Below are 26,240 nucleotides of genomic sequence, written 5' to 3' on the forward strand. Positions count from 1 at the left end.
GAGAATAACCATTGTCCTTCTGCTGATGTAATGCGCTCTTTGTATGTTTTTTCTTTGAGATGTACATCGCTTTGGAGAGAAGTGTCTGCTAAATGAATAAAAGTTGATGGAAATGTGTTTAAATCCCAGTTATAGCGGCTGGTTTTCAAGGAGTTCGTCCGACACTGTCACCCTAACCAGGGATGGTGTAGTGCGGGCTTCATCTTCAGTTGGCTAGAGAGGATCTCTCGTGGGCGAAGCGCTCAATCTCGCCCCGGATCCAGCGAGAGAAAGCGGAGACGCGGGTGAAGACGGAGGGTTTGCTGTCTTTAGCGCAGCTACGGGGGCCGAAGGTCACCACACCGTGGAGCTCCCAGGTGGAAATGCCGCCCTCGGGACGGCACACCAGGGGTCCTCCGGAGTCACCCTGCCAGCGGAAAATAGGGAAACGCAGCTGCATTCAGTAGAGCATGGCTTCATTAATCATCGGTGCGAGATGAGGGCGAACGCACGCTGCCTGCAGCCTGTCATGAGGACTAGGGTGGCCCTCCAACCCTTGGACCTCCTCTGCGTACCTGGCAGGCCGACTTGAACTCATCAGGGGACTCGTAGCCTGCACAGATCATAGAGGACCACACCCCATCCCACCAATACTGGGGCTGTCTGCAGGTCTCCAGGGAAACCAGGGGCAGGGCTGCCTGGGTCAGAGGGCGGGACACCATGGAGAACACCTCACCTGGAGGGAAGACAGTCATTGTCATTCATTTTACGCTCGTTGCATTGCGTACGGCTTCTTGCCCCACCGTATACATGTCACCGAACAACACGTGTTGTTTTGCTTTTCCATGCGACAGAGCACAACTGTTCCACCCACGCATGACTCTGAAAAACCGGACCATATTTGACCCTCGGAATAATTTGTCGACCAATTTTCTCCGAAAACCTCCGTTTTCCATTCTCATAGAGCAAGCCAAGGTTCATAAATTCACAATGCCTTTGCTATGAAATATTAATGAGCCCAGGTGGCATTTCCTGTCACAAGTACAGTGCCCTATTAAATGTAATGCGTGACCAGATGTGCCTGGTGACATAAGGACAGAGCACTTCACCATCGCTTAACATCAAAGTGTCACAGCAACTCAATAGATTTTTCTCAGCGTAGAAGAAAACCAGTCCAGCCAGTTCCATATTTATAATATGACCTATGGAGGGTAGGATACTTTATATGAAGCATTAATCTTGTCTCTTATAAAACAAATGTGTCTGGGAGCTTTTCCACAAGGGCGTTGAGTGAGTGTCTTTGAGCAAGAGCTCGGCACATATCGGCCCACCCCCCTCCCCGAGAGATGATCTTTCCGACCTCACGCTTGCGCAGCCCTACCTCTCGCATCACCCCACCCGGTCACATAGCAGCGCGTCCCCTCGGGAAGGACTTTGTCATCCTCGGGGAGACAGATGGGGCTTATCTCTCTGGTCGTGTAGGCCTTCTGAGCCAGGTGGACGAGGGCAATGTCATTGGAGATGTCATAGTCCTGGGGGTAGCTGTAGCTGTGGTGGGTCACGATGCGGTCCACGAAGTAGCAGACCTCAGCGGGCTCCTCGGCTGGGCTCGCATGGTGTTTACCAAGACACGCACGCCACATGTTGGACTCAGAAAGTCTGCAGGCAGAAGCAGCGAAGGACAGGTTGGCACCAGAGATTCAAACCCGAAAAGTCATTCCTGACCCCACGTGAGCCCAGCGGGGTTTGTCCTCACTCACTCTGTGAAGCAGTAGGCTGCTGTCAGAATCCACTCCTGGTGAATTAAGGAGCCCCCGCACGCGTGCTGGAAGGCCATGGTGGGGAACAGACGGCCCTGAAGGATAATCGAACAGAATTAAACGACATGCCAGTAATTCCCAGGACAGGGTGAGAGTGGGGGTGGGTGAGAGGAGCCGGACCTCGACCGTGTGCCTCATGCCCGGCTCACCTGCAGGGACACCTGCCAGGGCCAGGAGTGCGGTTCTGCCTCCACGCTGTTCAATAGCCTGCTTTCTGGGGTCCTGGGGGGCACGACAGGCACACCGCATGTCGCTGGCCAGTCTGCAAGTGCAGGAGACATTTACAGCTCAATGAAACTATCTGGTAAAACGTCACCCCAGCGATCCATCCTCAAGCCACCAGACCGCAGTCCCCAGGGTAGCTCTTATGGCCTCTCAGGCCTACTGACCGACGCTGATATCATCCCAAGGATTCGTGAGCTGGGGGATCACACTGGGGTCGGTGGTCCAGTAGCCCTGGAAACCCTTCTCTTGCCCTGCGTGGTTACTGATGAAGCGAATCACAGCTGTATTTCCAGTGATATTCAGAGTGGGCGGAACCAGAGACCCACAGAAGGCCCCTGTGCGATAAACGGCAAAAGTAGTGATTGCTGACATCTGTCTATATAAAAACACAACAAAATAATCATCAACATTAAGTTATTAACAATCCCCCTTTTCAGCTGGGTGCAAGGAAGGGTAACACTGTCACCAAATCGCACTCCTTGCAAAAACAGGCTATGCAATCTCATCTTGTGGGGATAGTAAAAAGACTGGTAAAGATCCAGGTAAAGAAGCAGAGAACGGAAGGTTTGGACACAACGAAACCCGTTTTTAAACTTTTCGTTTTCTGCGTTACTGGGTCTCCAGAGTATGTGCCAAAACATTTCTTCCTAACAAGATAAGGGTTCAGCTGCTAGAGACCGCGGACGAGGAAGGAACAAACCGAGCCGAGTCCAGCCGGCACCCTCTCCTTCATACACCTCCACGTAGTCCACACACGCTCCCAGGAGGTTCTTGGCCTGCAGCTGGAAGTCGGTGAAGCTGATGTAGATGCTCTTGGCTGAAGGGACCGCAATGCGCCAGGTGCACACCTGCCTGGGGGGGTAGTTGGCAGTGGGCCAGCCGGGGGACACAATCTCGCCATGCTCGCCGGTGAAGTGACCTCCACACTGAGCCACACCTGAGAAGTCACAGCGACCGGGGAGGGTGTTCAGGATCTCCAGGAAAACTCAAAATTCATTCAGTGTGCACGTCATTTAAAAAAAAAACAAAAACAAAAACAGATATTTGCTTAACACAAAGAAGTCGATTAAAAAAAATTGTATGTAATGAGCATATAAGTTGACGTGAAAAAAGAAAAATGAATACATTTAGGAACTGGTTACTAATTGATTAATTTGTTATCAATAACCACTCGTCCAATACAGGGTTACAGTGGTCTGGAGCCTAGCCCAGAGGGCTAGGGTACGAGGCAGGGTACACCCTGGATGGGTCACCAGTCCACTGCAGGAAATGGTTACCGGATCTGAAGATTTGTAGGTGGGCGGAGTCTTGTGAGGTCGAAGAATGCGCCCCCCCCCCCCCCCCCCCCAGCCATGACTCACCGGGGATGTCCACAGGGTCCACGGCTCTCCATGTGACCAGGAAACCGATGTCCACCACCCGACCGTTGGATGAAAACTGGAGTGTCAGGGTCTCGCCGGTGCTCACTAAATCAGCAGGAACGCCACTGGCACAGTGAGTTCCTGAGGGATGGAACGCAAATCATCAGTCTTTAGATCCCTAGCAGGTGACTGCTGCTGGACCCTTGAGTGGGGGGGGCACCATCCGTAATAGCGTCAATAAACTCAATCAAACTGCTTATTTTGTTGACATGGAACGTACTCTAGCATTATTCACACAAACCAGGCATCTTGGGGTGGGATTATTTATTAAACTTATTCGAGCTTTTCATGTGTGCAGAAGTTCAGCCACAGTCGTATGCAAGTCCAGTAAATATTTTTGATTTGAGAAATAAGAACACCACGGGAGATCCTATGCTGACATACCCAGGCTGCCTATTTGGTCGGAGATGTTGACCTTGTCGCTGATGCAGAGCTGACTGTCCTCTAAGGAGAAGGTCTCAAAGCGGAGGTGGACCAGCTTGCCAGCAGGTCCCTGGATGCTCCACCGGCATTGTGCGCCGTTGCTATAGAAACCAGGATGGTTCATGGAGGACAGGCTGCCTCCAGAACCTACCAAGTCCATGGGACCCCCACATCCAGATGCTAAGAGAGGGGGGGTGCAGAGAAAGGGTCACTCCACTGACTACCAATGCGGAGTGGCAGCATGACCAACCAGTGATGACAGTCTCCTACTGTGCAGGTCGTAGATGTCCTTGCGGATGACGTTCTCCATCCAGGAGATGTAGGCGGAGGAGCGAGTGAAGACACTGGGCTTCTTGTCCATGATGCAGCCAATGGGTCCAAAGCTGGTGATGCCGTGGACTTCCCAGGGGCCGCCGGGGGTGTCTTGGCAGACCAAAGGACCTCCCGAGTCGCCCTGTCCCATAAGGAAGGTCCACCTGTCAGGTCTGTTCTGATGACGTGGTATTTCACCGAATTTGTGACATCACAGCTAGATCATCTAGCAGTTTGTGAGGGAAGAGGTAGATGTCCCCTGACCTGGCACACAGACTTCAGCTCGTCCGGCTTGGTGTAGCCACAGCAGATCATGGACGGCTTCACCTGGAACCACCAGTAGTCCATCCTCTTGCATGTCTCGCAGGAGATCACCGGAAGGGCCACCTGGTTCAGGGTTTCCGCCGCTTTCGGCGCCATCGAGTTACCTGAAGGAGGTCAGGGAGTGGATGGGAATGGGGCCTGGTTTACTCAGCAACCAGTGACTGTCACTATGTCATCAACAGTCAGCCAGTCACATTTACATTTATTTAGCAGGCACTTTTCTCCAAAGCAACTTCCAGTGAACTCTGTGTAGTGTTATCAGCCCACACACCTTATTCACCGCAGTGATTTACACTGCTAGATACACTACTTACACTGGGTCACTCATCTACACACCAGTGGAACACACACTCTCTCTGTCACCCACACACTATGGGGGAACCTGAATAACATGTCTTTGGACAATCAGATGTTCAACTAACAGTGTTGATTGTTCCTTGAAGGCAGGTATATAATGTATTTTTTACTGTACCAGTGAAATCAATACTTAATTACTTTCGATGAGCTGTATTGTCAGGCTACCCTGTGATGGACTGGCGTCCCATTCAGGGTGTACCCCCCCCCCCTCCACCTTGCACCCAATGCTTCTGGAGATAGGCTCCAGATCACCGCGACCCTGACCAGGACAAGCGGTTATTGAAATTGGATGGATGGATGGATGGATTGTCAAGCTAGTGCTTTGTTACTCATCAGCCAACAGAGGGCGATCTAATCTCATTATGGCACAACAGGAGGGAGGGAAATGTGAAAAGATGTTTTATTTGTTGTCGATTTTTCCATTGTTTCCTGCCGTTTTTGGAGTTAAAAGAAAGTCTGAGGGCGCAGTGGTCCAACCCGTCTCATCTCCCCAGCCGGTGGCGTAGCACTTCTTGTCCTTGGGCAGCATCTCCTCCAAAGGCGGCAGGCAGGCGTAGCCGATGTGGTCGCTGGGGACCACCTCCCCATCCAGACGCACCAACGCAATGTCAAACTCCACAGTGGGCACCTGTGGGTACCGGAAGCCTTCGTGCCGGTAGATGCCCCTCACGCCCAAGCACTTTTCTCCAGGCTCCTCAAAGGTCAGGTTATGTTTGCCCAGACACATCCGCCAGCGCTGCAGCTCGTCTGCGTACCTGGAAGGATGGGGATGCACCTCTCCACGTGTTAGACTGCTATTGTTACACCATTACAAAAATTACATTTTCATAGTTCATTTAAAATTTGGATTTTATTATTTCTTTTAATCTGGGGGCATGGGGCGCAGGGGTGCAGCGGGTTGGACCTGCACGTGCTCTCTGGTGGGTCTGGGGGTCAAGTCCCACTTGGGGTTCCTTGCGACGGACTGGCGTCTCGTCCTGGGTGGGTCCCGTCCACCTCCAACCTTGCGCCCTGTGTTGCCGGGTTAGGCTCTGGCTCCCTGCTACCCCGCTCTGTGTGTGTGTGTGTGTGTGTGTGTGTGTGTGTGTGTGTGTGTGTGTGTGTGTATTTCTTTTAACATTCACGATGTAGGCACTGGTGTTAAGCAAGAGACCTGTTGGATCCAAATATTGGCTCCTACCTGATGAAGCAGTGGGCTGCTGTCAACACCCAGTTTCTGTGGATGAGGGTCCCGCCACACGTGTGGGAGAATTTGGGGGTCTGCTGGCTGGCGGGCCAAACCTTCAAAGGGTTTCACAGGTTGGTAAGAATTCTCACCTGTCCGGATGGAGTTAATTCCAGTAGGGACTGGGATAATATATGTATTATAATTATTAAATATGTAGGTAGCATACTAGGAACTTGGTCTTGTAGCCATCGGACTGCTGATCACAGTCCTAAGGAGGTTGATAGATAGATAGATAGATAGATAGATAGATAGAGGAGTCTTCACCTGCATGGAGACCTGCCAGGGCCAAGAATGGGGCTTTGCCGGCTCCCCGTTGACGATGCGGGTTCCAACCACGGGAGCGATCGTAGGTTTGCCGCATGTCGAGGGCCAGTCTGTCCAGCAGGAAGAAGAATAATCACTAGCCGACAGTCCAGTTATGTCCACAATGGGAATAACCTCTCAGGAGTCTCCGGAACAGTGAAAAATCCCATAACTACATACATGTGGGAACCGGCTTCATGTCCACACTGTCAATATGTTACATCGCAGAACATCAGGGCCCCGCAATTCCCCCCAGCCAGCGACAAATAAACTCCTTCATGGCACCGCCTTGGAACCACCTGGTTTACTCATAGGCCACAGGGGTAAAGGGCCGGCAGGAATACCACGATTCAGCGAGAACTGCCCCAGTTCTGCATGTTCTGAATTACACCACAAAACCAACTGTATTAAAAACTTATTTTTAAAACGCCACATTGAATGTCAGCAAATTTTATATGAGGTACGGCAGCTGAAGAAATGTTTCCAAAGCAAAACAATTACCCAGCTCATTTGCACGGTATCGTTGTGATTTATTACATTTGTATGGTCCGCTAGAAACGCAGGGTTAGTCTGACTGTCTTCCTAACAGACAGACCCTCTCCACGGGCAACAGCTGATCTCCAGCATCAAGGCTGGGCTAATCAATGGGCTCTGAGGGATAACCGAGGTCAGGCAGAGGTCAAGGCGGGAGCACCACAGTGCAGAGAGCAAGCGGGGTCAACAGCGTAGGTCGGCGGCAGAGGTTTACCGATGGGGATGTTGTCCCAGGGGTTGGGAAGAGGCGGGGGCTCCGTGGGTTCAGGCCGCAAGGCGTCTGTCGTCCAATAGGCCCGGAACCCCTTCGCTTCGGTGAAGAAGTCGGCATGGAAGCGCACCAGCAGGGTGTTTCCCGTCGTGTGGATGCTAGGAGGGAGTTTGGACCCACAATACGGACCTGGAGACAGAAGCATGATCCCCTTCATTTAAGTCCTATGCAGTAGTTAATAAAGCAGATGCCGGGATATGGATCATATCGCATCGGCAACTGAATGCACAGGGTAGCTTACAGTTTTGCATAATTTCATCCGTCTCTTTAGTTGACCACGTCACCTTACAGGAAAGCATTATATCATTTATTCTCGGGTTTGGAAATTGCAAACTTTTTTATGTACGAACACTTAAGTGTTGCATCAGTGGAGGTCATTGTACGTTTCTCACCGTACTTTTTGGCCCCTGGGGTCGCACCATCATAAACAACCACCTCATCGTAGCACCTGCCGATCAGAATGCTGGCCTCCTCGACGTCAAAGTACGTGAAGTTCAGGGTGATCTTCTCTCCTGGGGGCACCTCGATGCGCCACAGGCATTGGCTGTTACCGGGGTAATTCGCTGGCCAGTTCTGGGACTTTATAACCCCGGTTGTCTCTCGGGATGCTCCACCGCACCCCTGGATTTCTGGAAAACAAAGGAAATGTATCCTGTGAACGGGCCACAGCCCGGCTGTGGATCCGTGGCTGGGGTCCATGGGAGGCGGTTGGCAGTGGGGGGGACTAGCACTGGGGGGAACTAACTGCAGCTGCTAGCCTGTCAGACTCAGTAATGATTTTCAATCAGCTGGGACATGGATCATATCACATATTTGGGGAGGACAGCAGAGAAGCAGACAGCATCTATTTTTAATAAATCCAGCTATGAACATGCATCCTACACTTGGTTTTCCCAAAACTGGAATATGGAATATTTTTATTTATAGGGTGTTAAAAACAAAATAGGTGGCCGTCATCAAGCTTGGTTTTCTCTGTCTTTTGCGCACTATGTACCCTGACCTCATTCAGCTGTTTATGGCAGAAATCACGCCGCAGGGCTGCTCATTGCACCAACTCAATTATCAGTGATTAGTAGCGGTGCCCGCTGTCCCGCCGTTAGAACAGGTGCGCGGTGGTAGCCGGTGCGTTACCGCCAATGTCCTCTGGATACACGGCCTCCCATTTAGCGGAGAAGCCGCGGTCGGCGAGGCGCGCGTCCGACTGGAAGCTGAGCGAGAGCTCATTACTGGAGCTGATGAGCACTGGAGGGAGGATGAAGCCACAGTGGGACCCTGGAGGCGGAGGGACACACAGATACACACACTCACATACAAGGACACACACGGTCACACACATGTTTTTCTGCCAATGGGGGGACTTCCAATTGACTCTAATTTCCATTAAATAAATGATTTTTAACCGCGCTCCAACATCTGAAAACGTCTGCAGAAAAACATCTATGGACACGTGCTCCGGCGCTTTCAATGGTTTTGAAAGAGCTATCAAAGTTTTAAAAACATTTTCAAGGATGCCTCCATGATCTATTGGTGTATTCGGAGCTTTGTGCGGTAAAATAAAGGACCGATAAGTGTGTACGGCTGCAAGAGGTTAGAGAAACAAAAAACACAAGCGGAATAATACAAATTCATGAACTCGGGAAGGACTGAAGGGTCTGATTTGACCGTCTGCAGTCATCAGGTTTGAAATCACGACTCACTGTGAAATCCTCCAGGAATGTCAGAAACACCCCAGCTGGGTTATTTTAGTTTAAACCTCCCCCGACCCCGGTGCGCTGTAATTGGAAGCTCCATAACCCCCCCTTTGTGAATCTCTGGGGTATAAGTTTTAGCACCTCGTTCAGCAATCAGCCCACCATCCCAACTGCCATGTGATCGCCAACGATGACAGGCGGAGGGCTTTTAACTCCAGCCAGGCTGGCCGTCAGGTCATATGCACTGTGAAAAGGCCTTGATGGCTTCACAGAAGCAAATAATCTATATGAAAATCAATTACAAACACATATTTGGCCTTTACAAGCTGCCAGTCTCTAGTTTTGCCGGTATTATTTGGGGCATGGGCAGTGATTGAGGGATTCTGGACCTTTCCTCAAATCAAAACTCACATTTCCATATTCAGCTGATGCTTCTCTCCAAAATGACTTAGAGTGTTAAGCTATTGACAGTGATTTACCCCTTTATACAGCTGGGCCTTTTTTTAAACTGAACCAGTTCAGGGTAAGTACTTTAGTAAGCACCTTGCTCGAGGGTACTGCGCCAGGAGGTGGGATTCAAACCTATGTCTCTCAATTACAAGGAAACAGCCCTAACTGCTACACCACTTCATTTCCAACAGTAGGGGTCAGTAGGTGGCGTAGTTGTTAGAGCATCATCATACAATCCAAGGACCCAAGTTCAAATCCCACCTCCTGCCATCATACCCTGTACAAGGTGCTGCCCAAAAAAATAATGCAGTAAGAATTACTCTTCTGTCTAAGTAGGTAATTTACTGTAAACAGTTTAATACTGTAAATTTCCTTGGAGAAAATGATCAGCTAAATGAATGAATAAGTCTCACACACACACACATTATCTAAAACCGCCTGTCCCAAGGGGGGTTGCGGCAAACCAGAGCCTAACCTGGCAACTCAGGGTGTGAGGCTGGAGGAGGAAGGGGACACACCCAGGACGGGATGCCAGTCCATCGCAAGGCACCCCAAGCGGGACTCAAACCCCAGACCCACCGGAAAGCAGGCACAGGCCAAACCCACTGTGCCACCATACCCCCCTAATGAATAAGTCATTAAATAACTAATGTGATCTAAGCGGAGGTGTGCGAGTAAACTGTTTTCACCATGTTCTCCCTCTATTATCTCAGTGCTTACAAAAGGGTGACAATGAGGTGCACCAGCAGGTATCGTGTTCCAAGTGCTAATTTACCACGTTTGCGCCTCTTAGAGGCTGCAGTTTCCGAGCTTCATCACCACGAAATAACGCAGCTCACATTTCTTTGGATTTTGCCAACACTTATGTACATGAAATGCTTTGCAAAGGCTTTTATTCAAAGAGACTTTGTATAGTCACCAGAGTGACAATTCTACCTCTTCACGCAGAGGGGTATTTGCAGAAGTTCTTCAGATGCTCAAAGCAGAAAAAGCAGCTATAAAGTAGCTAGTCTTCTAGTCGTAGATTCTAGTCTTCTAGTCTTGGCTCAGACACCTTAACCACTGGCACCACGCGCGCTCTGCAGCCGGGGCGTACCGAGGGACTGCAGGCTGTCGGAGACCAGTAGATAGTCAGCGCCGCACTGACCCGCCTCGCCCACCACGGCCATGTCGGTCACCTCCAACTTAACCAGCAGGCCCTGGGAGACCCGGATGGTCCACGCACACTCGAGGTTGGCTGGGTAAGGCTCCGGGAAACCCTTGGAACTAATGACCCCTTTCCGGCCGCTCTGCTCACTGTCTGACGCACAACCCGAATCTGGGAAAAAACAAGAAGTCTGTGTTAATTACCGTGGTACCTGCTGCCATTGCCTGTGGTTGGGAGATTAGGACATTTGGCAAAGCTAGAAGTTCTCCTCCGGTTGGCAGCAGACACATTCCCATTTTGTCAGTGTCACACCTTCGCGCCGGGCCCCATGGAAAAGTGCTGATTAGTCACCCGGCACTCCTCATTATCCGGGTCATCACTCGGCGTGTCTCACAAATGACCCGGTCAATGGGACCGCTGACCAGTCATCTTTCTCATTTACAGCAGAGATGTTTCTTTAAACATCACTTTCACAGATCATCGACTAACAGGGAAAGAAGAAGTCTGAGTCATCGGTGGGGTCAAGTGCAGAGGAAACAAAGAGGGAATGGGACATCTGACAATTTGAGCTCCTCTGGCTTTGAAGGCCACAGAATATCGATTGCCGAGGTCCCTATAAATATGTCAGAAGGAGCATGAAAGGGTAAAATGCACCTGTCTGTAGCTGGACTTTAATTTACCTCCGCATTTGAAAACCATGAGTAAATCACTTTTTACTAACTTTATTAAATATAACAAAATATAAAAAAATACAAAGTGCATATCCAAAACATAAAATCACAATCAAAACAAATAAATTAAATGAATTAATTACTGAATATATTTCAAGGGTTAAAAAAACCTATATGGGTTATATCTATATAAAAAACCTATGTCCTCATCTAACGCAAATTAGGAGACGACAGCAACTACTCAACACTCAGTCAAATCACAAGCATATTAAACATTTTTTATGCTCTCATTAAGAAAGACAGGTTATAATCATGCACTTTCAGAAAGACCTCATAGTCACTTTGTGTGAAACATGTTCAGCAATGCAAAACCAAAACACTGCACTATACATCCAAACCCTTAAAATAACCACCAGTACATAGTTCCAAATCTCTAAATCTGCCAAAAATTCATCAGGATTTACATTTTCTCAAAAATCTGTCATCATTCCTAAATCTGAAAACATCAAAGTGGCTTGTAAATACATAGAAATCACAATGAGACTCAACAGTGGAAAAAAAAACAGTTAAATTTCAACCATTATAAAATGCTTAAAAAATGAGTAAATCATTTATACCATAAAATACCAGCGGTCATTTTGGGCCTGCCCCTTACCGGAAGGCTGTGGTGTTGTGGACATGTTGGGTGTGGAAGTAGCAACGGCAGATGTAGGGCGGGCCGTGCTTGTGGGCGTGGCAGTGGTAGGAGGCGGGGCACTAGCTACAGTGTAGATGCCATGGAAGCCCTGGGCAGTGTGGGTGCCATCTGTCGTGAACCGTACTGTCATGGTGTTGCCACTGGACACAACTGGGCCAGGCACCTTGCCGCCGCAGAACCGACCTGACGAGACAAGCGAGAATCAAACCTCGTTTTACCCAGGAGACAATGTGTGGTTGTTCCACATCCAGATTGTACACCCTTCCATCCATCCATCCATCCATCAGTCCATTATTATTAAATGCTTGTCCATTGCAGAATCATGGTGGTCCAGATGCTCTGCTGGAAGTTAGGACCCCAATGACAGGTTTTTAATTCTCACTTCAAAGGTGCTACTAGCTACATCCGTAGACGTAGCTTCATAAGTTTTATAAGTCACTCCCATGATTCACTCCCAGTGTTGACGCCTCCTTCAGATGTAGCACTGCCTTTGCATGCAAATTTCATTTGATACAGCGCATCCCAAAGAGACCCAATCCTCACATTATTACATTGAATTTTCCGGATGATTTCTGCAGGGGTCATCCGGAGAGCAAGACGAGCCTTGTTAGCGACGCATCGTTACCCAGCCTAGCAGAGCCGTCGCCGTAGCCGTCAAACACGTCCACGAAGTCCCCGCAGGCATCGGGCACCAGATCGAAGGTGGAGAACGAAAGCCTCACCTTCTCCCCCGCAGGCACAGTGACCCTCCACTGGGGTAAGAGAGACAGCGAGAGAGAGGGAAGGGTAATGGGAGACAAGGGAGGTGGGGTAGAGAGAGAGCAAGAGAGAGAGAGAGAGAGAGAGAGAGAGAGAGAGAGAGAGGTGTCAATAAAGCACATTTTCAATTTGAGCACAAGATTCTCATGCTAATGAGCCCCTCTTCCTCTTTTAACCGACAGCTCCCCAGACAATTTCATCAGCGAGTCCGTCCACGGCGCTCCATGCAGTGACTGCACAGGGAATGTGGGTCACCGTGCTGCCTCTTTTTCACTCTGTTTTACTTGGCGAAGGCCTGCCGTGAGAGGCCACGCCCACTCCGTGACCTTCAGGTGCCATAATAGCTAAAGAACTAGGTGTGACTCGAAGATTTCACCTTCAGGCCCGATAGAAGGGAGACGTAGCACGCTTGAGCAGAGTAATCGACCCAAATTGCATCAGAAAAAAATTATTCATGTGTATAAATAGATATAAGAAGAGCCATAAACTGTACAAGCAGCCTTCAATTAAAGCATCTGCTCAGCGAATGAATAATTCTAATGAATGATTGTGTATTTTTCCCATAATCAGCTGCGTAAACTTGAATCAGACTTGCATTGCGGGATTGTGCATATTCATAAATGAGTATGAAATGGAGACGAGGTTCGGACCGCAGACTCGGCGGCCTTGTCTCTACGCTGAATCGGAACGGGCTGTGCCGAGGTCGTACCTGGTAAACGGCACCGTTCTCATAGTTCTTCCCAGGGAACCCGGGGGTCTGCAGCTCTCCGTGGTCCCCCTCCAAGAAGCCCCCAGCTCCCACTATTTCTGGAAACAGGAAGGGAGGGTGGCTCAGAATTTGAACTTCACTTTTCCTTTATCTCTACTCCATCTTCACACCCCAAGTCATCACACATGTTGTCCACATCCAGTAAAGAAGTGTGTGGTATCTAGGATGCAGCTGTCCTCTGCAGGGGCTCCGAGTACCACGTGGTAAGACACGGACAGACCTGTGTAAAGGTAAAGTCGACTAACAGTGGAGCCCCATAATGGGTCTAGCTAGGTAAGGATGACGGGAGGATCTACTTAGTCGGTAACGGTTCTTTACCTGCTGTACTATCTGGGGTGACGGCCTTGTAACGGGCTTTGAAGCCTTTGTCCGTTCCTCGGTCGTTGGAGTCAAAGTACACCACCAAGTGGTTTCCCAAAGTTACCAAAGGCTTGGGGTTGGAGTAGCCGCAAAACTTTCCTGTCAAAGAGGAAAAGTCAATCCGGTTGAGTGTGAACTCTGTCAATCCAGATGAGTATAAAGTCTGTTATGTATGCTCACTATACGTACAAACAACTTTTTTTAATGCACATGAATATAGATGTACGCTGAAGCCTGAGCAGGGAAAGGAATATCACAGAGAGCTTCCTGGATTCTGATCTTCCTTTGGATATGGACAATCACTCCGCTGCATGAGATTAATCTCGTTAAGGTCGCTTTAACTTGGAACTTGGGAACTTGGCATCTGCTCGACTTGCACCCAGTGCCCTCCGCCCTGTCAGAAGGAGCAATTTGGGCATGACTTCAAAGCCCAATCCCCTCATCTGTAGAAAGGAGCTTGACCGGAGCTTTTCAGCCGTCGAGCCTCAGGCTTTTGGCAGGTCAGCGGGGCAAGCAGAGGCTGGGATGTGGGGGCCAAGTTCTTTAAAGAGCTGCACACTGCCATGTGGCTGTCTTCAGGTGGCGGAGGGGCAGCTCAAGGAAGGGTTTGAGAAAACACTGCTGTTCGTCGGTGTATCGCTGACTGGTGAGTGTTATTAATAAGCAACGTGAAAGTCTGGACCCTCTGCTGTTAGCGGCGGGATATGGCGGATGACTGATGTGCGCAGACAGCAGGACGAAGTGCTCCACTTGGAGGTTTCCACCTGCTGCACTTCAGCAGGTAAAAGGTACAACATATGGAAAAGCAGCCCCGCTTGTTCTTCTTTCCTGCCTGCTGTCATAGAAAATACTATATAGTACACTGCTAACGGACAAACAATGTAGATGAATTTACTGGGTGGACCTTTGATCTGGGTGGCACAGCTTTTCCAGCTGGGCTGTGGGTTTGGACGTGGGTTAGAATCCGACTCAGCGTGTTAGGAGTTTGCACATTCTCCCCATGTTCGCATGAGTTTACGCCAGGTGCTCTGGTTCCCCCCCACCCTCCAAAGATATGTGTTTCAGGTGGGCTGGTGACTGTAAACTGCCCTTTGTGTGCGTGAGAGTTAATGAGTGTGATTACCGTGGTATCCTCTGCAGACTTTACCCTGCCCTATGCATCCAGGATAGACTCTGGACCACTTAGCATAACAGAAGAGATTTTTGAAAAATACAGAGCCTGCTTTCTCAGTGGCTTTCCTGCTACCATCCACCATGTGTTCGCCATAATTCCACGAACGCTCTCACCAAATGAGACCCTTTGACCTGCGAAGTTCTTTACGATACTTACCGAAAATGCCCAGGCTGTCTTTCACCGAGACAAAGTCCGCTGAACACGAGAGGGATTCCTCTAGAGAGAAGTCCTCAAACCACAGGTGGATCACCTGAAACACGAGGCAGTGCATTTTCTAGAAGGACCGTCACTCTCACCGCTTTACTGAGCCTGCATGGACTAAAATTGTTGTACCATGCTTCAGTTTTTCACTTGATGTCATAGTGATGAAATACAGCCCTTTTTGCCTTCTGCCCCAAAGTCCAAAAGGTTTATCTTTAACTTGTATGAACGGCTTTTGAATTACACTACAAGAGATTTATATTTATAGGACACTTTCTCCAGAACTGCTCACAATTATTTACCAATTGATGCAACTGAACAACTACCTTACTCGAGAGAGAGGTGGGATTTGACCTTACCACTTTTGGGTCCAAAGAGAGCAGCCCTAACAAGTATGCTACCAGTTATCCCAACTTTTTACTCAGCAAGGTAATTTTGCTGGAGCAATTTAGGGTAAATATCATGCTCCAGGGTACCACAGCTGGGTGGACGCAAACCTGTAACCTTTGCATTCAAAGGGAGCACCTCTAACCATTACGCTACTAGATGACATTCAGGACCCTTTGCTCCTGAAGCCCTGTAAAGTAACTTTAAATGTTAGTTGTGTAAAGTAAGAGAGTTATTCATACATTTAATCCCCTGGCTAATTTTTACTGAATAAATTTGGGGTAAATTGCTTGATCAAGGACACCGGGGATTCGAACCCGGGTCCTTCCAGTTGAAGGCAAAGGCTCTAATCACTATTCGAAATACCATGTACTTGTGTTTATTAAACATTGCTCTTTCTCTACGTATTCTTGCGGCTCCTTTACACACGAGGTACTCGAGGCCATAAATTACTCCGCTCGCTGCACAAGTAACGGACCGTCCCGCTCACGAGTGACCGTGTAACGGTCGACCGTGCGGCACGTCCGCACGGTTCTGTTTCCACCGCCCTTTCTCGTTCATGGCCACCCACCCCTGTTTTTGGGTCAGACCAGAGGGGATTTATGCGCACCTTATCTGGATTGACGGTGATGTCCCAGCTGCAGCTCTGCCCGTTGTCGTAGCTGCTGGGGTAATTCCCACTGGCGAACTCTCCCGACAGACCGGCCAGCTGCTGCGTGCCGCTGCACGTGGAATCCACCGAGGACCCTGACAAACAAACAGGCCGCCCGTGTAAAAACCCCTCCCTGTCTCGTCCCCAGGACCCAAGCTCCGAATGACAGCATTTTAACTCACCAAAGAAGCAGAAGTTCCCTCCTTGAAGTGCTTTTAATGTACGTCGAGAGACCGGCATCCATGCACCGCTTTATGGCTGCACGTTTGAACCATGCTTATTTTTGCAGTTTGCCTCGAGATGCTCTGAATGTAAATGCACTGCAATATTATTTTGGGAGCGCTGCTATCCTTGCTAGATTATTTGCCTCGACCGGTAAAAAGGCCTTTCGAGGAATGAGTCTAATTTTTGATTCGAGCCAATGGCAAGGAGGTCTAGGAGTGTCAATAAATCAATACAGCTATTGTACACCAGGGTGGTGAGCAATACACAGCTAATGATGCATATCATTCAATGCTCATAAGAGGGATTACATTTAAAATTAATTTTTCGCCCCGATATTGTCTGTCTGCAAGGGAACGACAATTTGCTGAACTGAAAATCTCCGCTGGCTCAGTGACAATGATAAGGTTTATCTGATGAGCCTATAACCCTTCAGCGCAGGTGTGAATCACCGCCGATCAACTGTGTCCTGCTCTTCTAACCATTCCGAGTCGATATAAAATCTTATCTAACGTTTGAACTTTCCAGGCCGCCAAGGTTTGACTGCAGAGTTGCTTTACCAGGGTTTACTGGATTTCTTATTTTCCGCATCAGACTGGCTCCCCGCTGGAAAATATCGGAGTTTTCAAAACCAAAAAGTACTCAGAGAGAGTTAGATACATGTTTGATAAGGTACGTCTTATTTAAAAAATCCCCTCTCAGTCACCCAGTTCACATGCAGGAATATGAAAAAAAAATCCACATTTATCATATTGCCAGTGATGTTACTATTTTTTGCTGCCTCAGCAGTATTTTATCTTGCACATCGTGCTGTCAGCATGTGGGTGATACAGCCTACGCTAAAATATTAATGAAATGTCACAATCATTGTAAGTTCAGCAGACAAACTCAGGGATTGCCTCTGATGTGTTCACCTGCAGCACATCGCTTTGATTTGACTCACATCATTGGATTTCCAGTTACATCGCAAGAGTGAAAAGGGGAACAGATGTATGTCCTCAAGATATTAAAGAGGACTTCACTCTGATTATTCAAGCATGCTGTTCTGATGCACCCCATGACCAGTCTACCAAGGACAAAGCCACCTGCCCGACCTTTTCTTGACTAAGAAGGCAGTCACAAGAGGGCAAAGACATCCCCAGTACTGACCCTCCATCCTCTTCTTGGTCGTCCACCAGAACAACACAAACTCAAACCTCTTGACTATCCTCCCTAAACAGCGGCAGCTCGCTTCTGACTGGCGGCTGCTGGCGAAACACTTCACATCGTGTCACTTTCCATCACCTTCCATCACGTTCCGTTGCATCAGCGGGGAGATGGGAAAGAGGCGGGCGCAGGTGGACCTCTAGCGCAATGTGATCTCAGGCTGGTCTAAAAATGCTGTTCGTTAGAAGGGCATAAACTGTGCCTGCTGTCTTCAACAGTCTTTGTCTGTGTGTGTGTGTGTGTGTGTGTGTGTGTGTGTGTGTGTGTGTGTGTGTGTGTGTGTGTGTGTGTGTTTTGAAGTGCTTGCAGGAGCCAGCCAGCCCAGCAGGCTCCGTGCAGCAGCAGCAGGGTGCAGACGACCTTGAGTCTTCTCTGGGGATGTATGAGTACTTGGGCTGTAGCAGTCCGCTTTTACTACACCTCCACAAATCATCCTCTTGTTGACCTTTTATTGTGTATATATATGAAAAATCAGACTTGTCGAACTCCTAATAAAGACAAACGCATTGCATACCAGTCTAATGATAAAATCTCAGTGCTCCACACATCCAAGAAATGTAATCATTTCTAACATTTCTATACTGCTTTCCACAAGGACATGTTAGTTATTAGTTATTAATCAATTCTACAGTATTTACTAGTTATTTGTCAATTTAACTTTTCAAGAAAGTGACACAGTGTTTGGACACTTAACATGATTTGCCCATTTATATCCCTAGGTAATTTTATACTGCATCAGTTCAGAGTGGCTACATTGATCAGGGGTACAACAGCAGGATGTGGGATTCAGACCTGAGTTCTTTGAGTGGAAGGAGGGAGGTCTAAACACAACACCACCTGCTGCCCTTATGTTGCACTCATTTCATGTAATATTACATTAATTCATTTAGCTGACACTTTTCTCCAAAGCAACATACAGCATTAAGGTTACACTTATTTACCCATTTATACAGCTGGGTAACTTCACTAGAACAATTTACAGTCAGTACCTTGCTCAAGGGTGCTATACCCAGAGCGGATCAAACCTGTGACCTTTGGGTCCAAAGGCAGCAGCACAAACCACTACACTACCAGCTATCTCAAGCTTCTTTACGTTAACTTTTTTGTTTATAATATTAATTTCAATTATATATTACTTTGTACTATATTCATGTTGCATTTAAGCTGGATAAGGTAATACATCCCTGAGTGCGTTACATTTCTGCTCCCAAACCCTGTCTCCTGCAGCTGACTGGCGTTACCTGAGTTGAGTGCCAGGTACTCACCACCTCCATCCTTCTCGAGGACATAGAGCACCACGAGTCCGACGCAGACAACAGTCAGGAGCACAAACAGGAAGATCAGGCTCTTTTCCAGGGTGGTCAAGCCCTTGTCCTTGCGCTGCCCCTCTGCGGTCCTCTTTCCCATGATGCCGCAGTTGCAGTATGCTGGTGCAGAGAGCAGCTACGGTACTCGCGCGCTACTCCTGTTTACAACAACTGACCTTTGGAGAGCTGTACCCTGCCCTTTCCAAAGTCCAGACCCTTTACACCTCTCCTTCATTAAACTCCACGTGAAATTCAGCCATAAACCACAACGGGATTGTGAACAAATGTTCTGACGCAGATAAGAGAGTTCAGTTATCGAAGAGAGACAACTGTGAATTGTTAAAGGAAATGTTCATATAATAATAATATGGGCCTCTGAACACTTCTGTGTGTGGCCCAGCTTTGCATTTATTCCCTTTTTCATACAATATTACTGAAAAAAATTACTTGCTGTGTATTTTTCCACCCATTATTATTAAGATGAGCTCCAGAGGTTTTTTTTTCCCTCCTAAAGTGATATACGTAGTGTATCGTGTTACAGCAGAGCACATCGTAACACTCGGAACTGTGACCTTTCGGCAACCCGTATCCGCCGGACCCCCTGCTGTCACAGAGGACTGAAAGGAAAAGAAGAAAAGCAACACAAACGACAGCCTGTGCATTGAAAGTGTCGACAGCGAGGTGCGGGGAGCAGAAAAAGCTGTAATTGTGACAGAGAGGCGACAGGGTGTGCGTGCGTGTGTCTCCTGTCTCTTGTTTAAGAGCACACACGAGACTTATTTACAGAACAGGGAAATGTTCGCTCCTGCATACCGAACAGCCTCACCGGGAACTCATAGCCCGCGGCTAGAAACATCACAGCCTGTTTCCAGCGGTACGGGATGAGTACGGGAAAGCGGAAGGGTGGTGGGGGACGGTGGTGGCTACCTGGACAGGAATTCAGAGTCACACAGGTTGCTATTGTATGAAGTCGGCGGCTATTTAGTTCCTGGAGGGCAGCGTGGGGGAGGAATTGAGGGTGAGCAGCATTTTTGGGGGACTGGGATGTCTCACCCTCACCCACCCCCACACCCCATGTGGTTGATTTGAAGTTACTGAAGAGCTGTTGTCCTGATTGACTCACCTGAGATGTCGTGCTTCAGGTTATAAACATCCTGCCTGTTGTTTGCAGGGGAGGTGGAGCAGAGAGGAATACCCACCTCTGAACCAATACCCACCTGTGATCCCAGACAGCGAGCCACCAACCCAGGCTCCGCCCCCCTACACGATTTCTTTGCGACGTGACCGAACGACGAAGCTAGCAAACGGACACAGCTTTGCCCAGGTGCGAGACTCACTGTTTCTCCCTTCAGAGGAGATGCCAGCAGCACCCAGTCCCCCTCCCCCCCAACTGTCCCCTGTCATGTATTTCACAGCCTAACTGCGATGACAGAACGCGATGCAACGCCTGTACTTACTGGCCCTCAGAAACTGTCAAACCCGAGGATTGACTCACACCGAGGCCGTTGTAACCAGACCCAGCGGCCCAGCGATCTCCAGCTATGGAGCGCCACCTTATTGCAAATTACAACCCTAAAGACGGGTATTCTGCTTTAAAGGTGACCGCAGAATTAAGATACTCTGGATAATTGAATTGGCTGCATCAAGGGAGCTAATCCTCCTTTTATCTTGAAGACACCACTCGGGTTTTATGGGTGTCTTATAAACCTTTTCTGAAGAAGAGGTGATGAAATACTGTCTGAGCCGAATTCAGTGGGAGAAAACGTTAGGCCTCTGAATTTAACCCTGAATAACCCAAAAGGGGGCTTCAGCCAAGGCTTCTGTAAATAATACTCTTATTGCACCATCTGGTTGTACCCAAACTATAGAATCTGATTAAATTATAGGGAATACAACAGTGATTCGCAAGAAAGGACTTTTTAGTATTCGAAAAGCCTAGATACGACAGCACGACCAGATGAGGAACGTTATTACGGCCCCTGTGCTTAAGAGAACATTTGAAAAACCTTCAGGATTTGGTTTATCTCTCCATGAATGGCTCCTGAAACATGACCTGATCTGCATCTAAGTCAAATTCATAAATTGACTTATTTAGCTAACAACAAAAACAACATTTTACATTGCCATATGTTTATTGAACAAATTGTTTAAACAATCAAGTTTATTGATGAAAAAGTATGTAAACATTTGGGATGATGCAATCTTAAAAAGAGGGTAATTGGACTCATTTATTCTGATCAATGAGATAGGTTTCCCAATGAATTCAGGTGTGTCTTTGACCACATAAAAAACACAACAGTATTTGGGTACCAGCTCTTTACATCAAAATTCTGTTAAAGTACAATATGGCCTGGTGAAAAGAGATTTCAAAGGATTTCTACAGACTTGGGCCTCCATTAGACCACAGTCAGGCAGACAGTGTACAACTGTAAATGGTTCAACACCATTGCTCCTTTCCCTAGGTGTGGGCATCTTACAAAGATCAGTTCAAGGACACACCGCACGATCGCACGATCCTCAAATAAGTGATAAATACCCTGGAGTGACAGCTGAGGATCTGCAGGCATCTCTTGTGCTTGATAACATCTGTGTTTCTGAGTTTACCATAAGAAAAACACTGAACAAGAATGGAGTTGATATGAGGTTACCACAGAGGAAAGCACTACTCCTCAGAAAGAAACATGACTGTCCATCTCAAGTTGGTAAGAACCACCTGGATGTCCCACAAGACTAGCTAAACAATGTTATACTTCAATAAAACTAAACACTGCATAACAACACCAAAACCTCATCCCAGGTGTGAATTATGGTGGAAGGAGTATAATGTTGTGGGGCTGCTTTCCTCCCTCAAGACCTAGGCAGCTTGCAGTCATTGAGGGACCAATGACCTCCAGGTTGAGCAAGGGGATTCTACAGCAGCCTGTGATCTAAGACTCAGAAAAAGATGGCTCATGCAATATCACTATGACCCAAAATACAGAAGAAAATGAACAACAGGAAGGTTGAAACAGAATGAATGCCACCATTTAGAATGACCAAGTCAGGGTGCTGATCTCAGTCCCATTGAAAAGCTGTGGTGTTCGACAAGACATCCCAAAAATATACCTTAACTGAACTGATTTTGTATTGAGGAATGGACCAAAATTCCTCCAAACAGTATACATGTCTAATTAGCAGCTACAGAAAGTGTTCAGCTGAGGTGACTGCCAATAAAGAAAGTCCCCTTAGTTACCAAACACAAGAGTTCACATCAGTGACCCTGACTGTTTAAACAATTTGTTCAATAAAATCATGGTAATGTAAAATGTTGTGTATATTGTTTATTAAATAAGACTGTATTTATTATTATGACTTAGAGAAAGATCAGATGACATTTTAGAAGCCATTTATGCAGATATCCAGATTCCCAAGGGCTCATAAGCTTCTCAGAACTGTAAGGCTATAAGTTGGACACTGAGAGCAATATAAGAAGAGTTAAGAAGGTGGAGGAGTGGTTAGAGCTGTTGCCACGCAATCAAAGAAGTTGTTTTCATATCCCTGCCCCTGTTGCGGTACCTTCGATCAAGATACTTAGAGGAAAAATTACCCAGCTGTATAAATGGGTAAATCACCCTAAGTCGCTTAACACTAAACTGCTTTGGAGAAAAGCATCAGTTAAATGAATATAATAAGTGTTAATAATAATAGTACTGAATCTGCTCTTTGGGTTGTGATTTATATTTATCAGTTGATGTGATTGGCGTAATAATAGCTAATAGTAATAGTACAGAAGCTGCCCTTTCAGATCAATCCAAAGGAGACTGCTAAGTTAAATAAACCTCAGGTTGGTTAGTGGGAAAGCCCAGCACCATCACAGGAAAGTTCATCAGCCTCCTCTGTGGTCACTGCATTTAGTTTCCTTGGTCCATTAGCTATATAATTTGAGTATGCAATAATACATATGCTTTTCAGTAGAGAGAAGACGTTTTTTTTTTTTTTCCCAATAAAAAAAAAGTGTTCTCCAGAACAGGGAAGTTTATCAGCCAAGTGTCTCAGCAGTGATCCCAGTAGAGAAACAGACAGGGGACATGAAGTTGGCCCCCGTGATCCATTACATTTAAATACCCAGCATCTCCATTAGATAATGACTCACTTTGGCCAATTTTCCTGCCGTGGAATGGAGAGGAGATTATGAAAAGCAGCTCCTTATCGCTTTACACGAGTATCCAAGCTGAGCAGGCTGCGGAGTGACACCGGTACCCCGAGACAGATTCCTCTAAAGTACTGTCGGCTTTTTTCATGCAGAAATCTGGCCTGGCTTTGCATACGAAGTGGGTGTTCTCTTTGAAACGCAACTCAGTGAGCGGACGCAAAAAATAATAATCCATAAAGAAAATCTGGCTTCATTTTTGCCACCTGTTTTCTGCACCTTAATTATCAGCATGATGGCAGTTCTTATTTAATTTGCTGGAATTTCCTGGTACAATATATGAAACAGTTTGCAATGTAATTTGCAACAGCGGTGTGTATTAACTTGGGCTGTTATTATTAATGTGTTATAATGAAGTGACTGCGGTGGGGGTTATTAGGTTCACAAGTGCGGCAGTTAGACAAACAGGAGCGCCAATTGGCAGATGGCGTCACGTCCCCAGTGACACCTTTGCGCTGACGATGAAGAGGTGACGGGATTCTGTTCTCCGGCACTCCGCTGAATCTGTTTTTTCGCCTCCCCGCTGGGGGACCTGTGATTTATGAGCACATCTATCAGCCATAATAGAGCGGCCCCTAATGAGGCCGAAGAAGGTGACCTTGAGCCGTGCGTGACTTTCCCCGTGAATTGTTCCGGGTGGGGTGCTTGATAAGGCTGCCGAGATGCAAATTTCCGGGCGAGTTCTTTCAATTCGGTATAATTTTCAATTTATTTTTATATAGCGCCCTTCCCGGCACGCTGCCCCGGGGCACGACCCCTCCAAATGTATACAGTCCAGCAACGGAGCATTGCAGTTGCAGAAGCGCATTTAAGATCCATGGGAAAATGATATTTTGGGGATATCACAGATAAGGATAATTGCTTTAACGCCGGGCCTCTTATCCAAAGAATTTGCAATGCTCTGCGCTGTCTAAGTGGGTCACCAGTCTCAGATGGAAACGAGATGCTGGATCCACTTCAAACAGGTACTGCGTCTGAGCTCGGAGGGCAAGCGGCCCTGCCGTAGGCAGAATATTAATACAAGGAACTCGTATAATGGCAATCCAAATACGAAATTAATGTAAAAATATACGTTTTTGAGTGTCCACTTGCACAATGCTTCCAGGAGCTAATTCATAAGCGATACACACACACACACACACACACACACACACACACACAACACACATCAGCGGTACCAGTTCTGACAGCTCTCAGATTATATTCAGTGCAAGAATTTCACCGCGTCCTTTTTTTTTGGCGCATCTAATAGCGCCGTGTTGAGCATCACATTCTAAAAATCACAGTAACTCGCTACGACGAAGTATAATACGTGGCTGCCTCAGAAATGAGAGCGCTAAATGCTCAAATTTACATGGGTTTGAGGTCAGTGCATTATTAGAACGGAAAAATCCCGCAGACGGAAGCGATCTTAGAGTTCAACGCGCCACGCGCATTTTTCATACGCTGACACGACAATCCATAAAGCGTCTCAACGGCGATGCAAAACAGGAGCGCTCCCTAATTTAGGATTCTGCATGTGTTTTACCGCTGCTCCCCTCCGGCTGAAGGACCTCCTGCATTGCTCCAGACCGAGCGCGCTGTGCCGAGCGCTCGAGCCCTGCTCTGTCAAAACCACTGACACACGCTGCCCCACGCTGCCCTACCTGTCCCGCAGAATACGCGTCAGTTACCGCACAACGAGCACACGGGGTTTTTCGAATGGTAAATTCCACGTGAAACAACACACCTTCATAAAAGCCTTGGGGTTTCTGTTAAAAGATTTTTTTCCTAAGCTATTTTCCACACCCTGACATGTGTTTGAAAAATACCGCATATATTGTTCGCGATGCGCGACTCACGAGCAGAGGGGAAATACTGCAGACGTTTTTAAACATCCAAGTTTACTAATGCGCAGAGGAAAGATTTGTTTTCCTTTGCGGTATTTGCATTGTGAAGTGTTTGACGGATCCCCGCAAGACACTTATTATTCAGGGCCTCTTGCTGGGAACATGACTGGCAACCGTTTTTGAGGAGCTGTCAGAGCGCATCCCTTTGAAAGCGAGAGGCACTGTAAAGGCTGTCTGTGGAATGAGCGCTCTCGCGGGAGGAGACGTCACCTCAGACGCCGGTTGCCTGGGACGCGGGAGGGCGCGCCGTGCCGGCGCGCCGCCCGAGGAGGCTCGGCCTATCGGAGACGAAAAGACGGCGGCGACACCGCCCTAGGAGAGGCAGGACTCGGCGTGGACATGGGCGAAATTACGAGCCGCCACTTCCGCTGCAGTTCTCCCGAGGTCAGAACAAAAACACCGATGTCGTTCCCCTCTCGGTTCGAGAGCCGTCGACTCGACCCCGACTCATAGCAACCACGTACGCCGTTTCCAAGGCAAGGGAGGAGCAGAAGCGGTTTGCCATCGCCTTCTGCCGTGCATGTCTGGGGGGGACAAACATGGGGAGAAGCATGCAGACCCCACACTCACCAAGCAGCTCAGGAGTTGTGATGCACTGGCTTTACCCAGTATGTCCCCCGCCCCCCCCCCCAAAAAAAAACCCCTAAGAAGTTACCTTGTACAGATCTACTAGAGCCAGCCGCTCTCCTGGGGTGTGGTGCATGTTCTGCATCTCCAGTCAATAATATCAGGGTGGATGTGGGTGCCAGAGACAGACACATTAAAAATGAAGTGTGCTAAAAGACCATTACTGCCACTCCAAAACATCCTCCCCGTTAGGAGTGTGACATGGACAGGACCTGACACTTGCGCACCTCAAAGCACAAAACCGGAGAAACAACGACTGCAGCCAAATCGGATTTGAATCATCGGCATAAAAAAAATAACTAGTATTAATGAAGGCGGTGTGACGAGTATGAGCTGTGATAAATAAATAAATTAATAGTCACCTTTTTTTTTTTTTTTGTAAATATCCAGCAGCAATTAAGACATGGCGTGACTAATTTTAACGATCGCATAAAGGTGAAACAAAGACATCCTCTATCGCAGCCAAGAATATGTTTATAAGACAGAAAGAAAAGAGATACTTTCAGCGCTTAGGTTCCAAAGCAAAGACATGAGACTTTTCTTCCCAGTGTAATCTTTTATCGCCCCGCCTGAGTTAAAATTTTTTAAAAACATGTTTTTTTTTTTTTTAGCATCTGATGCGCATTTCTAATCACCTTAAGAGTG

General features: G+C 47.7%; 2 protein-coding genes across 2 annotated transcripts; both read right to left on the minus strand.

Moving 5' to 3' along the window:
* Positions 1 to 140: 140 nt before the first annotated feature.
* On the minus strand, positions 141 to 1,622 carry LOC114912450 (chymotrypsin-like protease CTRL-1). The gene is made up of 3 exons (XM_029259287.1): positions 1,361 to 1,622; positions 555 to 715; positions 141 to 406 (listed from the first exon to the last, which is right to left on the minus strand). Exons 1-3 carry the CDS (start codon positions 1,620 to 1,622, stop codon positions 206 to 208), a joined length of 624 nt encoding a protein of 207 aa, XP_029115120.1. The 3' UTR covers positions 141 to 205.
* A 113-nt stretch (positions 1,623 to 1,735) lies between these two features.
* LOC108924368 (ovochymase-1) lies at positions 1,736 to 18,990 on the minus strand. The gene is made up of 22 exons (XM_029259288.1): positions 18,852 to 18,990; positions 16,114 to 16,250; positions 15,072 to 15,165; positions 13,700 to 13,840; positions 13,322 to 13,419; positions 12,479 to 12,605; positions 11,812 to 12,036; positions 10,435 to 10,656; positions 8,329 to 8,469; positions 7,590 to 7,826; positions 7,141 to 7,326; positions 6,354 to 6,463; positions 6,042 to 6,142; positions 5,339 to 5,616; positions 4,445 to 4,608; positions 4,139 to 4,322; positions 3,830 to 4,048; positions 3,386 to 3,526; positions 2,725 to 2,961; positions 2,189 to 2,359; positions 1,949 to 2,061; positions 1,736 to 1,834 (listed from the first exon to the last, which is right to left on the minus strand). Exons 1-22 carry the CDS (start codon positions 18,988 to 18,990, stop codon positions 1,736 to 1,738), a joined length of 3,564 nt encoding a protein of 1,187 aa, XP_029115121.1.
* Between the last annotated feature and the right edge of the window lie 7,250 nt (positions 18,991 to 26,240).

Source organism: Scleropages formosus, chromosome 16 (genome assembly GCF_900964775.1).
Source record: "Scleropages formosus chromosome 16, fSclFor1.1, whole genome shotgun sequence".
In the NCBI taxonomy this organism is placed as follows: Eukaryota; Metazoa; Chordata; class Actinopteri; order Osteoglossiformes; family Osteoglossidae; genus Scleropages; species Scleropages formosus.